General features: G+C 42.0%; 1 protein-coding gene across 4 annotated transcripts in view; it reads right to left on the reverse strand.

The window, feature by feature from the left end:
* RNF123 (ring finger protein 123) overlaps nt 1-17,244 on the reverse strand; it is a 90,170-nt gene that overhangs the window by 70,002 nt on the left and 2,924 nt on the right. For 3 of the 4 annotated variants that reach the window (XM_033140544.1, XM_033140542.1, XM_033140543.1), the window contains exons 2-12: nt 15,292-15,409; nt 12,548-12,632; nt 10,452-10,531; nt 8,820-8,917; nt 6,251-6,305; nt 5,793-5,878; nt 4,305-4,391; nt 3,495-3,562; nt 2,437-2,562; nt 1,572-1,686; nt 932-1,036 (exon numbers count right to left, since the gene is read on the reverse strand). In XM_033140544.1, the coding sequence (XP_032996435.1) occupies nt 932-1,036; nt 1,572-1,686; nt 2,437-2,562; nt 3,495-3,562; nt 4,305-4,391; nt 5,793-5,878; nt 6,251-6,305; nt 8,820-8,917; nt 10,452-10,531; nt 12,548-12,632; nt 15,292-15,373 (987 nt within the window). In that variant the 5' untranslated portion in view covers nt 15,374-15,409. Of the gene's footprint in view, nt 1-931; nt 1,037-1,571; nt 1,687-2,436; nt 2,563-3,494; nt 3,563-4,304; nt 4,392-5,792; nt 5,879-6,250; nt 6,306-8,808; nt 8,920-10,451; nt 10,532-12,547; nt 12,633-15,291; nt 15,410-17,244 lie in introns of those variants that run through there. The other variant, XM_033140545.1, reaches the window with a different exon arrangement.

Here is a 17,244-nt window from a genome sequence, read left to right on the forward strand (position 1 = left end):
TTAATCTACTCAAAAGAAGGAGTGAAGTGCACAGATGGACATGACAGACTGCAGCACTCGCTGTATGTGAGCACTGGAGTTGGAAATGCTGGTGCTCGGTGCAAAACATGCCACGTTCAATCCCGGGTGTGTCTAGGTAGGGATGGCACAGATTTCTGTCTTTAACGGCTTAGCAATGCTGCCAGTCAGTGGGGAGCCTTTTTCATCCCGAGGGTCACATTCCATCTTGGCCAATGCTTTGTGGGCCACATACCGGCAGCGAGCAGAGCCAAAGCAAGAATGGATGTGGTCCAAGTGGATGCAGCTGCTCAACTCTATCTATTATATGCTCCCCTACATAAATACACATGTGTCTATACCTTCCCAACAGAAAACTATTTCTCCCCCAGCAATCAGGCCTGACCAAAGCTTTTTGGAAACCTAATTGCTAGATAGGGATGCTAGTGATCTTTGCAGAGATGGCTGCTTGAGAGAGGATGGTTAACCCCTCCTTCCCTGGCTGCACTCTCCCCCACAGCAATTAGGCTTCGAAAGAGCCTATTTGTGCCAATGGAAGACTGCTTTCAAACTTAATTTCAGGATGGGGTGTGTATTTTTGGTGGGGGGTTGCAATGCATGGGGATTCTTCTGAAAATGCCCCCCATACCACAATTAGATTTTTGTCTCCTATTGCCATCAACAGGAGACTTTTTTCTAGCCTCAAACTTGCAGAAGGACAGGGTTCAGGGAATGGGATGGCATCATGGGCCGCTGGTTGCCCACTCCTGATGTAAATAACTGATCTAAACATGCCAGTGGTGTGACCCTCTATGAAGTCACAGAATTTGTTGTTAAAAATTCACTGATGAGGAGAAGTTCATTCTCATCTGTAACTTTGTAAACAGTGGTGGAGGATCCTGAAATACATGAAGTAACATTGGAGGAAACTCACCATAAGGGGAGCAAAACTGTTAAAAATGTGTGCTAGGGTGATTAAAACAGTTGGTTCCCCCTGGAGTTGCCACGTGGAAGGCTCTCTTTCCACCAGCTTCTCTTCCTGAAATACATAACTCAGGGTTACACATTTTTAACAGATCCTAATTCTACAAAAGTGTTCCTTAAGCTTGAGGAAGCCACTGGGATTCTGAGATACACCTTGGATTTGCAGAGATTACGCTAACACCATCCTGAACCAGATTTGGCATCAGTTAGGCCAGAGGTTTTCAACCTTTTTGAGTCCCCGGCTCCCTTGACCAACTTACATTCTTCCTGGGGCACCCCTGTGGGGTTTCACCTGGCACTATCTTCTTCCTTTTTCTTTTAGTACCAGGGGAAACCTTATTATCTGCCCAGCACAGACTAATTAGATTTACATTGTGCTCAAATTTTATCACTGCTTTGTTTTTGGTGTATTTTTATTGTTTTATTCTTTGTAAGTCAGTTGAAGAGCTTTGGCTAAACAGCAAGTAATAAAAGCCCTTGACAAAATTTGAAAAATGAAATGAAATGCCCCTAACCTAATCAATCCAATGTGCAAACAGTTTTTGGCAAGGCAAGTCTAAATAAACATAACATTGAAAAGATTATCTCACCGTAACATCTATTCCAGTATGAATAACATTTTTCAGGTACCCCAACAGTTTCTGCGCTTTTGCAAGATCTGCAGCTGGTTTGTCCTGTAAGGGCCGGTATCCCTCCACTGGATATGTATGAAATTATTAAGGGGGGAAAAAACCACAGAAGGCAATCTACTCCTCCTTCAAGGAATGATCCTAAGTCCCTAAGCTTTCCTCTGCAGCCAATCCTTGCTTTCATCCACTACACCAAGCTTCTAGAATGCTTGCCACATTTATTGGTATTTCATATGCCTCCAGGTCTTGTCCAACCCTTGCAAAGCAATCTGTACCAAGCACAGCATGTATTGTAAAGGAATTCAAGGGTGATTGCTGCTTTCTCATTCAGGACGTCTTTCTTATTCACACTGACCAATAATCACCTTAATGATCATTCAAGAAGGTAGTATCTGCTGCTGGAGATTGCTGTTCAAACTGCCTCCTGAGAGTATAACATTTCTGACATATTGACAAGAATTGACTTTTCATTCAGGCTGGCAAGAAGAGCTTCAGCTACAGAGCTAGAGGCCCCCTGTCCAAATCTTAGCATAACTACAAACTGGCCTTACTTAGACAAAGCCACTCTCAGACTGTAATAAGGATAAAAATAATAGTAGAAATCTGCCTTATGGGGGCATTGTTAGGCTTACTGAGATAAAGTATGTCAAGCATGTAGTATTTATATAGCACTTCTCCTAACTATTATTATGTTACTGAGAACCAGTGGATCACCGGAAAGGTTTAGCATAGTTGTGGCCTGAGAAGAGTATGATACTTTTTAGATGCCAACATTGCTCAGGGAAAATATTTCTACGGTTTAGCTAAGACTATTGTCAAAGGATATCGGAGAGGCCGGCTACCAAAGTTAAAAGCAACGGATTCCTTGAATGACAGGCTGATAGCAGGGAAATAGGCCATGCCAGAGCCTCGTGAGATGTTATCAAAAGCAGTCCCCAAAGACACACCATTCCTGAAAAAGAAAAGAAAGAGGGGAAGGAGACAAATCCCTAAAGTTTTGACACACCTTGTCAAAGAATTCTATACACAAAAGACATATGTATCTGACATTACACAAAGGAAGAAACATTCCTTCCAGTAGCACCTTAGAGACCAACTAAGTTTGTTCTTGGTATGAGCTTTCGTGTGCTCATACCAAAAACAAAACAAAACAAAAAAACCTCATACAAAGCTCATAACAAGAACAAACTTAGTTGGTCTCTAAGGTGCTACTGGAAGGAATTTATTTATTTATTTAGTTTTGACTATGGCAGACCAACACGTCTACCTACCTGTAAAAGGAAGAAACAGTCACAGCTTAGCATCTTGTCTTCTGTATTATGACAAGCCAATAAAAATAAAAGCAAATTCTGAATTCCAAGTGCAGAATTTTCCCATTGCTTTCACTGAGGATCTTAGGAAATAACTTCTTGCAGAGACACTTAGAAAAATATGAATTGTTATTGCTGAAGCTCTGTTCAAGGTCCTGTTCAGCTTAAGAATTCCACACAATGACTCAAAGTGCTCTATAGAGCTTTCTGTGTTGTACAGCTCCAGACAGTCATGTTAAAAACAACCACTCATGTTGTGTAGATTCTGCTTGTGTAGATCTAGTTTTATTTCTCTATTCATCTTCTTGCACACATAACAACATTGTACCAGGAAACATTCCCTATCAGCATCTAAACTCAGAAGTGATGCACTCCAACTTTATGAAACAATTTAGACACAGTGAGGCAAAGGACCTTGTTGAATTCAATTTTAGTAGAGAATTATTGAGAATGAAGTTATCTATTTACCCTTTAGTGGAGCTTGGATTAAGCTCTCAATGAATATACTTAGAAGCTGAGAGGACAGAATATAGCAGACTAGCAACATCTAGGATAGTTCTATAAGGGTGCTTACAGGCAGAAAGAAATGCTTCCCTCATCCAGGTCTATCAAGCAGCTGACAATATCTCCTGCTGCCCAAGACTGCAGAAAAAAGAAAAGGCAATTAGATGGGATTTGGGGTATGTAACCAATGTTGCTAGGATATGGTTAAAACATATAGAGATTGCTTCCAATTCAGTCAAGAAAAACTGTACAGGTCAAGAGTTCTGTTGCCATACTGATTCATTGTTTTTACTTTCTACCCCCTTCTGTTGCATATTGCAGTATGCAGAATTCTAGTTCTATATTACATCAGGCAAGGGATATGAGATGTGCCATGTGTTTGCAAGCACACAGCCAAACTGAGCAGGGTTTAACCATTGCTCATCAGCTGCTGTGTGAGGGGTTTAACCCTGCTAGGAACAGGTACCCACAACAATGCAGTAACCTGCACTGATGTCACTGATTGACAGGTGGACATGATTGGAGAAAATGGTCTCACAGGCCAAACTGGATCTGCAGGTGGGTCAATATGCACAATGGAGGAGAAACTGGTTTTTCACAATAAAATTAAATACAAAACATGAAGCTTAATAACAAATAAATTCTGAGCACTGGTGACTACACCACCCAATAAGAGTCTCCAGTTCTACTGGAGACTATGAAAACCTGGAGAGCTATTGACAATAAGTGTTGAAATTACCAAAATAGATAGACTAATAATCTGATTCAGTGTAAGACAGATTTCTGTGTTCCTAGTTCTTGAAACAAGTGAAGTTGTTCACAGAGATACACAGGCTACATGCTTAGTACAGCAAGAAAACAATTAGGGGCAGACACTCACTTTACCATAGTTGGTTGTGGTCACATTCCATTTGCGCACTCGATTCCCATCGTAAGCATATGAATCTGGAGTGTCTCCAACTCCTTCCTATGCAACATGAAAACCAAAAGCAAACTTTTACCAAAGATACTCAGATCACAATTAAGATTTTGCATTCCAATAATACACCTTCTTCAACCACTGTCACTGACATGCCAAAAAGGACTGAGAAACTTGTAGGCTGGGAGAAACAGACCTGAGAGAAACAGTCATATGGGTAACATACAAGGTGTGACCGGACAGTTCGGTGAATGGTCACAGCGAGAATATATTGTCTGATTTTATATCAATATTTATATTTGATGTTAGCCACCCTGAGCCCGGTCTCGGCTGGGGAGGCCGGGATACAAATAAAAGTTTCTTCTTCTTCTTCTTCTTCTTCTTCTAACATACAGGCTGATACAATGCACCGTTGGCAATGTTCGTGGAACTGTTGGAAACTTCTGGAGAAGTCCTCTTTTCATACTGCTTTCAGTTCCCTCGTCATAGCAGTTTGGATGTGTGAAATGTTGGAAAATCTGTGCCCTTTCAGTGCAGATTTCAGTTTTGTAAAAAGAAAGAAATCTGGTGGGGCCAGATTGGGAGAATATAGAGGGTAGGACAGCTCAGTAACTTCAGTAATGATTTCACGTGGAATATGCAATTCTTCCACCACCATTCGGACGAACAAACGCCGATTCCACATCAATAACTCATGAACTGTCAACATTTGCCGCCGTTCTGCTGATCGAGGGTCTGCCAGATCGAGGGTCATCTTCGATGGCTTGCCACCCTTCACAGAAATGCTTAAACCACTCATACACTGTCTTTTGAGTTACAGCTTCATCTCCGTACACAATTGTGGGCATTTTGTGGGTTTCTGATGCTGATTTACCCAATTTGAAACAGAATTTCATATTGACTCTCTGCTCCATTTTCAATCACAATGCACTGCACTCTTACCAGCTACTAAACGCTACCACATGAACGTAGGCCTGTCAACAAATGCTGAGACACGTGCACATATGTTAGCTGAGATATGGACAAACCTCTCCCACGTGTCTCCGTGAATCTGGCAGTTCCCATTAGTGCATACAGGAGTGATTCACCCTACCTTCCAGTCACACCTTGTAATATACCAAGCATCCATGCCCATTTCTGGTAAGTACATACACTAGTAATTAGGTCCAGTACTATATCCAACTTAAAGAAGAACACGAGTTATGAAAAGGAATTACAGGTTCCCCATTCCAAATTTCAGTTAAAACCCTATGCAGAACCAGATTATATAGATATTGTCAAGATTTCACTTCCCATCAGACCTAGCTAACATAGGATGATGCGAATAGTAGTCTAATAAGGGGGCATAGGTAATTTCTGGGATTTCCAGCCTTGGAACTTCAGGTGAAGAGTGATGTCTAAATATAAATATGATAAGTAAGAAAATAAATAAATATGCTGTTGCATTACCTCTTGATTGAACCGGCAATTGAGAGTGCACCAGCCAATTTGCATAAGGCCTTGGGATGAAATCAGCACCTCATAGATCCATTTTCCTAAAACAAAATATAGCAGCAAATGTGTCAAATGAAAAATTCTCTGTTAAATGCTATTAACATATAAAACTAGAATAGTCCGAAAGTTTGGCAGCCAGAAGAGTTCAAAAGAAAGAATTCATTCTTCCAAAACCCCTGATTGATTTGTTTAGTATCACACTACCCTACAACAAAAAGTTGTCTGGGTGGCATGTCCAGTGTCTGACATTTTCTGCAAAAATCTGAAACAACTGCGGCCCCAAAATTAAAGTCAGGAATTTGTTTAAATCTCATTGTTAATAAATTCTCATCTCAAGTTGCTGTTCACTAGCAGCACACATTTTGCCACTTGGACCAGTACCATGATTAGTCCCTATTTTTTCTAGTCCTTACCTTTATACACACAGGTAGTAGCCCTGATAGAGCCAAAGTTACTATGTCCAATTACCTGAATTGGGAAACAAAGGAGGAAGACAGTCACACACCATGAATGATTGTTTTCCATTATCAAGGGTTTCATTACATGTCTCACAATTGTGTGTGTGTTGGCGGTGGGGTAAGAAAATCAGTTAAAGAAGGTATTAGGTCACTTTCAATTAATCAAATCTTAGAACTTCCACAATAGGTTGCTCTCACTTTTCCCCAGGATTGGGCATGCGCAAAAATCAGGTCTACAATTACACCAAACACAGATTTAACAAGCATGCCCACATAATGGCTTCCTGATTCCATTTCTCCTAGACGAAACACCCAGTGCCAAAAGCAGAGAACTGGCTTTGGAGAAGTCACAACCTGTGCTGACCCTGTTACTGGCCCAATTGAGTTGCTTGGTCAAGTTGTGGAGGGGAATCAGCATGAAATAAAAGCATGGAGCATGCCAACTGCAGGAACCAGATGGGCTGCAGGGGAGTGTGTCCAAAGATTTGTCAGAAGCAGCAAGACCAAGAAAGAGAGTGCCAAAAGGAATGATCAAGGAGTGATCACAGATGGGACAACACACTGTTTCAGTACATAATGACTATAAAAACTGACAGCAGTGCCAACAGCACTAAAGGCACTTTCTCTATTGTTAAGGCAGCCATAGGCACTCAGCCATAGGATTGGTAGCTAGGTAGTGCATAACAACAGCCACTGGTAAGTTCAGGGCAAAGCTGGTTCTGTCCTTCCTGTCTCAGCTGAGAACTGGAACCCAGTGAGACAGGTTGACAAGAAAAACATTCAAAGTAAACCTCCAGTAACCCAGTACACAAACATATCAACAGTAGAACATAGACAAGTAGAAAGTAATTCTCTAGTGGGGGTTGAAGCACAGGGGGAGAAGGAAGACAGCTATTATCAGAAACAAACCTTTAAAGACCAATAGAGGACAACAAAGAATATGCAGGCAGTGTTGAAAACAGAACTTAAGCTGAGAGTGTTAACAGGTGGGCAGCAAGATACACAGCGAAATAATAAAAGAGTGAGTTGTGCAATGCAAACTACAGAGAAGTAAGAAATTTCAGACTTAAAGGCATAGGTGGGCTTATCAGAACATTTTATTTGTTTATAACATGTACCTCCAAACCTTCACCGCATGCTTTAAGGGCTGCTTATAACAGATCAAGTTATATAAAACTATCCAAAAACATGTACATTGCTGTATTATGCCTCATTTAAAATTCAGTATACAAGTCACTATCTGACAGCAGTGTAAAAAATATAGATTTGTGCTGTTCCTCATAGGATTGACGAAAGAGAAACATATTTACCCAACATCAAAAACCTGATTTGATGCTTACCTGATTCCAGAGGGGAGAAAGTTCCTCAACCAGGATGCCACCAGGGGGGAGATCCTATTCTGAGTCCGGGGCAACTAGATTTCAGTTGGTGATAGCACACAACTAACAGCGTGTCTCCAGCACATCTCAACTCACAGGCAGAACAGTACAGGGACAGGCACCATTTCAGATAGCTGAGTTCCTAGCTATTCAGGGCTTTATATATCAGTCAACATCTAGAATTGGGCTCAGTGACATATAGATAGCCAGTGCAAATGCTTCAAATTTGGTCCTATATGATCACAGGCAGTATAGCTCATCAAAACGTCCACAGCCTCATTCTGCATCACAACCGAGTCCTACACAGAGCAGCTAGAGAATCAGATGGAGCAGGAATAAGGCACTCCACACCACTGTGGTCACCTGGATATCAAGAAGTACCCCTAGACTACATATTTGATCCTTAAGGGAGAATGCAACTCCATCCAAAAAAGTTGTGCACCTAATTCCTGAATCTGGGAACCACCAGCTACTCTCCCAAGAACCAAGGAACCATCTGAACTCAAAACTTAAGAAAAACCATGCTATAACAGCAACCAAAGGGGAAAGTTATAATGAAGACCTGACAAGTGTTATCAAAAGGGAGACACCCTATCAGCAACTCTAGCATAAAACACATTTTCTATTAACATCAAACCAATGAAGGCATGATAGTGGCTCTGTGTTGACCACAATTAATAAATAGGAAATATTTTCTTAAACATGCAGTCTCTCCACATATCACCTTCACTCCCTAGACAAAATTTTCCCATTAACCTCAGGTTAAAGTTTGTCAGAAACATTAGCAATTAATGTTTGCCTTAAATTAGAATCTCAAACATGCTGTCAACCTCAAACATGATTATAGTTAAATGGTAACCTTAGTTAACCTTCATCACAGTTGACATAACTGCTGACAAGCTGCTTAATGGTGAGGAAGGGGATTCGCTCCAGAAAGAGGAGTGGCAGGAGATAGGAAATGCACACTCAGCTTATTAGCCAATATTAGCAGGGAACCAGTGTTACCTAAGCCCAAAAGCAAAAGGAGAGTGAGGTCATACAGAGACCAAAAAATGAAGTGAGAAAACACCAGCACAGACTCTAAAGAGCGACCTAGAGTCCCCAGTGAAAAGTCAGCCCATTCACAGCGTTTACCTCACACTCACCCCAAGTAGGTCATCATCTACCAACAGGAGCCCTTCAAAACCACTGGTGTGATCCAACACCACGGTAGAAGGGCCAAGCCTGCCCTCTACCCCCTGATCTGAAATGAAAGTTGAAAGAATGACAATGAGAAATATTTGTAAAGCAACAACGTAAGACATACAGTAATTGAGATGAGGCAACTTTGTGTTCAGTTTTATGGGAAAAGAAAGAGGCACAAGCATCAGTTGGGATATTATATTGTTATTTTTCTTCTCCTGAACACAGAGGAAGCTTCCCAAAGATAGAGACATTTCATACATCCAAGAACAGTTCTCCATAGAATCCCATGTGTCTTTCAACAATGACACACATTAAATAGAAAAATTATTGAATATGTGCAGGGCCGTCTTAGAGGGATCGGCCGCCGTGGTGCAGTGATCCCTCGGCGCCCCCGGCCTGCTGCCTCTCCGCCCGCCTCCCTCCCGCGCTGGCCACCCCTCAGGAGGGGGGGTGGGCGAGCGGGGGATGCGGGGCGTGGCGTTGGAGCGGGCGCTCACGCGCCAGCGGGCAAGGGATGAGGGGCGGGCGGGCGCTCGCGCACTGGTGGGCAGGCGGGCTGCAAGCCGGTGGGCGGGCAGGCTGCAAGCCGGCCGCCCTCGCCTCCCGGAGCCCCAGCTGGAGTGCTGGAAGGGCGCGCAAAGCCCCGTGCCGCTCCAGCTGGGGCTCCGGGAGGTGAGGGCGGCCGGCTTGCAGCCCGCCGGCGCGCGAGTGCCCGCCTGTGGGGGTGGGTTGGGGAGGGGGAGCCCGGTATGCCGGCGGGCTCGTGGGGTGCCCCTGGGGGGTCCGGCGCCCTGGTGCGCCGTGCCACCAGCCCCTATGGATGAGACAGCCCTGAATATGTGTTATCGTTGAAAACCCATGTCACCTACCCTCCACACATGGGACTCTATGGAGAACTGTGCTTGGATGAATCAAACTGTTTCAATGAATACTGCTCTGAACATTAAACAGGCTGGTATCTTGCAAACTTTCTGTGTAGTTGGCCATTTCTTTCCCCAAAATAGATATTATGTTTATCTGATAAAACTTAATAAAAATACATTTTTAAGAAAGAAAGACCACCAAGAAAGGAACTAGGTTTAGGTGGAAAGTCTCTATAATATGCTATTCTGCTTTCTTAAGGCAATTGCAAAATGAGCGGACACCAGAGGCACCAGCTTCTGAAAAAGACTGAGCGGCGCCGGTGCAATGTCATGACATCACACACGCACGGTCACAAGAAGTCAGGGAATGGAGCCAAACGTGGTGGCAGCACAGGCTCTGTGCAAGGTAAAGATGGGGGAAGCAGCCCCCAGCTAGTGGTGGCAGCAGCAGCAGCAGCAACCAATGACCACTGAGCTGCGCCATGCTTGGCTCCAATACAGGCTGCTTCCCCCATCCCTCCCCCATACAGCAGGAGGAGGAGGAGGAGGAGGAGGAGCCATAGGCCACTGAAGCTGCACTGTGCCTGGCTCTGTGTTCGCCCTCCTCCTCCTGCTGAACATTGGGGCCCCCGGCCCCCTCAAAAAACAAACAAACAAACAAACAATAGGGGCACAAAATCCCTCAGCACCTTGTAGCTGGCACTTATGACAGATGTTGTATATATTTACCTTGACCATCTTCTGAGACAGCATCTTCTGCCAGCAATTGTTCTACGTGTTCTTGTAGGTTTTGAAAGGAGAGGTGCTTTCTAGGAATAAAGTGAAGTATCCTTCAATAGTTCTTATATAATTCTCCATGGAGAGACGCACATGAATTGTAAACCAGAGTTTCTTCACTACTTCAACTCCATAAACTATTGATTTAATAAAGCTACACGGTATGTTTAATAGATAAAATAGCCCAGGGACACAACTACTTGAAAAGACCAGAAACCAAAATATTAAAGGTAAAGGGACCCCTGACCGTTAGGTCCAGTCCATGACTCTGGGGTTGTGGTGCTCATCTCGCTTTACTGGCCGAGGGAGCCGGCGTACAGCTTCCAGGTCATGTGGCCAGTATGACTAAGCCACCTATTTATCTACTTGCACGTTGACGTGCTTTCGAACTGCTAGGTTGGCAGGAGCAGGGACCAAGCAATGGGAGCTCACTCCATCGCGGAGATTCGAACTGCTGACCTTCTGATCTGCAAGCCCTAGGCTCTGTGGTTTAGACCACAGCGCCACCCGCATCCCAACCAAAATATTAGACAAATAAAAATAGCTTCTATAGAGAAAATTATGTCATGGATTCTAAGAGACACACTCTGGTGTTCACCAACATGAACAAATTAATTATTTTGCAACTCTTTCCTACTAGTGTGAATTTTGTACACAACGCTATAGAGTATTCAAATCCCAACTGCCAAGACTCTTTATGACGTCCTATTGGACTGCTGTAGTGAAGCAGACATGCAGAGTTTGTGACCAAGATGAATAAAACCCACCAGCCAGGTCCTGTGTCCTTTCAGCTTCTTAATGCTGCTATGTTTTTACAGTTCCAGGCAGACAGAAAAAAAGAGAGCTGCTGTTGGCTGCCACATGTGGCTGGTGGGCTGCATTTGGTTGGTGGATGACAACGCACTGAGGCCTACACAGCAGAACCCCTAAATCCAACAGGAGCTATGAATTAAGCTAAGCTCCTTTTTCAGCTCTTAAAGAATAAACCAAAGGAACTTAATGCTGAAAGTTTTGACACCCCCCCCCCCCGCAAAATGGTAGAATGATGAAATGGAGCATTGCAACAGCACACTGGGAAAGCTGTGACAAAGCAACAAGAAACAACTCTATTCCTCCTCCTCCTCCTCCTCCTGGTAACTGCTACTCATCAGAAGGAAAAAGGGATGAAGGTTATTTTTAGTAGCACTGACAACTCAGTTGTGAGTTCAGAAGCTAAGTATATAGTGGGCGGAATGTGACCCCAGCAGATCTTTAAATACAAACATACAACAGGCGTTCTTCCAGAGCAACATTCACACGAGAGGTCACAATATGAGGACTCCAATGTGTACAAGAAAATGCAATTAAAGGACTTTGCTAAAGGCCTTGTTTTGTGATTTTCTAGTCGATTCAGGAAGATTATACATAACTGGCAAGGAACAAGTGTAAAGCAATTTTTAAAATCACAATCACACAAAATAAATGAAAAAATAATCCAAGAAAGCTAATAGCATAATTTCACATGAGAAGCACTTGAAACCAGTTTTCATAATATAAACATAACATATTGAGACACATTCATTTAAATTAATAGTGGACATGTGTCAGTAATTTTTAAGTGTTTAATAATTATCTAACAGTGTAATCCTAACCATGTCTACTCAGAAGCAAGTCAAACTGAATTCAATAGGACTTACTCCTAGGTAAGTGAAGTTATAACTACAGCCTTAAATATTTCCTAAATAGTGTACAGATGTTTAAAGGCATTCAGCTTTCATAATTATTTGCCATTTGCAAGTGCCATTTAGACAGATTTACAGAAATTATAATTTAGATCAGTAAAGGCCACACCCTTGGACTCTCATACATACCTTCAAAACTAAGGCATGCAAGTCCTACTGTCTGAAAAGTCCCATCAGCATTATACCACATAAACACTTCAGCAATAAAATGAAACTTTTGTCTCATCTAGGGTCAGCATTCAGCTGTGTTCCTAAGCAATACCATTAAAGTAACACTACAATACAATACAACTTTGCTTGCTCTCCAGTGAATCAGAAGTCCAGTACCTATATGCAGCAGTAGGCTGAGTTCCATCAGCAGTGGGAAAGATGCGATGCAGATAATCATTCAGGAGTTTGCTGTTCACTATCCCTATGAGAATGAGTAAAAAGCCAAGTCAGCAAGGAACAACCAGGTATTACCTCCAATATACCAATTTTACTTCTACAAGTGAGGCAAGATGAACTTAGGCAGCCCTGTTTTATTTATTTCATTTACAGCCTGTCTTTCTTCCATAGAACTCAAAGCAGTTTGCATGAGGCTCCCAGGAGGCCTCCCATCCAGACACTGATCAGAGCTAGCTTCCATAAGGCGGCTAAATCATATGACTTCAGTCTATGCTGTTGTCTATATAGCTAATACTATATCATAGTACTTACACAGCAGAAATATGGAGTTTAATAAAGTTTTGATAACATCATCTCATAAATCACTTAATATGTTTACTTGTGAATTCAATGGGACTTACTCCCAAGTGTACACAGAATTTCAGCCAATGCCCCTAAGGCTATATCTCTATCAAATGTTTTTCCTTAGAGACCAACTACTGGTAAGTTTAAACAAAATCGAAAATTCTTTCTAGTAGCACCTTAGAGACCAACTGAGTTTGTTCCTGGTATGAGCTTTCGTGTGCATGCACACTTCTTCAGATAGGTATACCAAGAACAAACTTATACCAAGAACAAACTTGTTCTTATACCAAGAACAAACTTACTGGTAAGTTTGTTCTTGGTATAAGCTTTCGTGTGCATGCACACTTCTTGCACACAAAAGCTTATACCAAGAACTTAGTTGGTCTCTAAGATGCTACTGGACATTTTTTATATTTTTATATATATTTCAACTGTGTCAGACCAACACGGCTACCTACCTAAATGTTTTTCCGTATGTCTTAGCATATACTGTACAGCAAATAGAGGATACAGTATGCCTCTCATAAAGGGTGTTGTTTCTAGCTGAGATTCTACTTCCAGGTTTTTTCATAGCAAAGTTACTAAATTTACTCCTGAAGGATTCAAATAGTGTGTTTATGTGTCTCTTGTCCCTCATTGTTGCCATGCTGCTATTTGAATATTTGCACATTTTCTTGAGTTACTTGGCAGGAGGAGCTACAGCACATTGCTTGAAATGACAGATCAATTTGGCCTGTCCTTGTTATCTCTCCTTGTCCCTCTGCTTCTCTTTGCACAGGCATAATGCAAATGTGCAGAGACCAGCCTATAGACAATGAAAGACATGCCAAATAAACAATACACCAAAAGATCTGCACAGAAGGATTCTGTTATGCCCTAAGTTTCCTTAAAAAGGTAAAGGGCAAAGTGACCCCTGACCGTTAGGTCCAGTTGTGAACGACCCTGGGGTTGTGGCACTCATCTCGCTTTACTAGCCGAGGGAGCCGGCGTACAGCTTCTGGGTCATGTGGCCAGCATGACTAAGCCGCTTCTGGCAAACCAGAGCAGCACACGGAAACGCCGTTTAGCTTACCTTCGCGCTGGAGTGGTACCTATTTATCTACTTGCACTGTGTGCTTTCGAACTGCTAGGCTGGCAGGAGCAGGAACCAAGCAACAGGAGCTCACCCCGTCGCGGGGATTTGAAACACCGACCTTCCAATCGGCAAGCCCTAGGCTCTGTGGTTTAACCCACAGCGCCACCCATGTTCCTTAGCACTTTCTTTAACAGCTACAACTTAGCATTCCACATGTAAGCATGGGGTTCATAACTTTCCCCTTTTTAAAATTACCAATACCAAGTAGCTGCTCTATTCAAGAGCCCATATCAGTAGGAACCTCAGTCTATGGTAAAATGCATTCACAAATGATCATGCTGATCATTTCTCTATGATAACAATATTTTCAAACTGAAACACCTGTTAAATGCAAGTGAGGGTAGATTTGCATTAAACCTTTTCCTACCAGGTGAATTCTGCAATTACTTTTGTCAGAGCTGATTTATTTATTGCATCCCAACACTTCAGACCTCATTTCTGTTTGCAAAGGAAATGTCCATTTACAGGTGAGCTTTGAATCCAAATTGCGCTTGCAAATGGGCAACAGGCTGTCAGCATCAATCAGCAACCCCCATTTGCCAAGGCACAACTGGCAGTCACATCTTTACCTATTCCACACCTGACATTGCATATGATGACAGTTGGGGGGTAGGAGAGCATGGTTTCAGGTTCCCCATCCCTGACTTTACCAAAACCATCTTCTCCATCTGTGTGAATTAAAATCTAACACATAAAATAACACGCATAAAACACCCTTTATCCCAATTTGAAATCCCATCCATGCTTTCCCCTGCCTCTCGTAGGGCAACACTGCTTTACATCAGATGACAAGCAAACCCATTTCAACGAGGCCAACACTTGGCCTTAAACGATGCTTCAGATATTTAATAGCATTGTGCCAGGGACAAGTCTGGAGCACTATGAAAGGTGAAACACCAAATACATGTTAATTCCTTTAAGCAGATTTAGCTTTGCCATTAGCTTGCACAACTGAGCTAAGACCCCCCAAAAAAGCATCTGCCAATGAAGTGGGAAACTTGAATAGGTGGCACAGCTAAGGTGCTGAAAACAGTGAATCTCTCTCCTAATTAAATAAAAAAAAATTCCTTCCAGTAGCACCTTAGAGACCAACTAAGTTTGCTCTTGGTATGAGCTTTCGTGTGCATGCACACTTCTTCAGTTGCTGACAGGACTTGTAAAAACAGCCTCCTCCTCCCCCAGTCATCCACAACAGTATTCCTACCTGCAACCTTGGACTTCTCAGGCTCTGTGCTTAATCTATAGTTCTTCCGAGAAAATGTTGTTCCAGAAGCTCTTGATGTCATAATTCAGGTCAGCTTGAATGGCCACTAATCTCAAAGCTGAAACAGGTAGAAAATTGACCAATTAGAAATGAAAACACTTGCAACAAAGAAGGATGCAACTCTTCTCAAAACTGGAAGAAAGTAACAAGGTAATACAATTTTTTGTATTTGCCCTACTTCTAAATGTGTACAAACTCTGGCACATACTCACTGCCTCTAATAATATACTATAAATTTGTTAAGAAAACAAGTACAAAAAACCCAAGGCATTTCACTGTCTGCAGCATGAATACTGTAGGGCATCTAGGTTAATATGTAGAAAATTTTGGCTCATAAACTTAAAATTATTTCATTTAAGAAAAGCTAGAAAAGATCTGCATTTTTCCTAGTCGTAACAGAAAACTAGCAAAACAAGAGCCAAAAATGTTCAGTGAAGACTGACATACATAAAGATAAAGAATAGTTTAATGTATCTAAAGTTATGGTTTTAAAATGAGGGAATGCACAAAGCATAATCCCGGGATAGGGACCCTCCAGGTGGGTCTAATTAGGCCTAGCAGGGGTCCCTATACAGCCCCCTGGACCATTTCCCCCATACCACACATAAGTTGGGAGGCAGGTAAAGGTGTGGCTTTTACACTGAAGCACATTTCAAAGAGGTTTCAACATAAACCATCTGGAAATGCACTTCAAAAACAATGTCTCTTAGCACTCATCAGTACTTTGAAGTGCGTATCCATGCGGTTTCTACTGAAAGCACTTTGAAGCACACTTCAAGGATGTTTACTGTTGTCGCCAAAGTTGAAGTCTTTGCATGGATGTCTGTCTGCTGGCGGTTCTTGGTCTACTGGACAGAAAGGTTCCCCACCTCTGATATAGTTACAAAACAAAGAAAAGGAGGGGGGAAGCCATCTGAACAGTAATAAATATTGATTGGCAAACATCCCCGTTTTTTATATAACAATCCACATGTATAGCAATACAAAAAAGTTAATGCCTATGTATCCAAACAACTCTCAGGAGAGTTATATGACTAGTGTTCTGTTTTACGGGAGACTTGTGTTTGTCAATAATTGTTTCATTACTCTCTAGAGTTCAAAGTAATGGTTGCAACAGCAGCTGTAGGCTTTCTATCTATATAAACAGAGCATGATAGTCAGAACAAGACTCATATTTGTTTGCTTTAAAACAGAAACACAATGTATAATGATGTTACACAGAGACTGTGTAAGAACATGCAGTACAGTAGAATTCCTAAATGTTTTCTGTTAATCAAACATGCATCCAAAAGATAACCTGTTGCCCTCCAGATGCTTTAAACTACAATTCTCATTATCCCTGACCATTGGCCATGCAGGGTAGGAGTGGTAGGAGTTGGTACTTAACAACATTTGGAAGGCCACAGGCCCTCCATCCATGCTGCTGCTGTATTAATTGATATGTTGCTTATATGCCGAAATGCCTTCTAAGTGGCTTATAACCTATGCTTTCCTTTCCATGTATATTTTCTATTCCCATGAAGAACTTCCTTAGTATATAATATGTGGTCAGCTTTTTTTCAGTCTGCAATTTTCAATCTTTTTTTCAGGTTCATTTCATCTACTACAAACTGAAGCAAATATTAAGGAACTTCACTTATTTTATATATCACTAGACACTGTTTTATCCATAAACAAAGACTATTTACAACATCCGGTCACTGTCAGTCCCATAATATGCAGCAAGTCTATATCCTGAATCCCTAAACACTTCTTAGCTGGGCCATCATGTCTATCTGTTCTACATCCACATTAGCAGGAACATGTTCTTCCTTCTGAATAATATGAAAACATCAACTTACAATTCACCATTACCTTTCACACTTCAACACAAAAAGTAACCTTGGCAACAGC

Source organism: Lacerta agilis, chromosome 2 (assembly GCF_009819535.1).
Source record: "Lacerta agilis isolate rLacAgi1 chromosome 2, rLacAgi1.pri, whole genome shotgun sequence".
Taxonomy (NCBI): Eukaryota; Metazoa; Chordata; class Lepidosauria; order Squamata; family Lacertidae; genus Lacerta; species Lacerta agilis.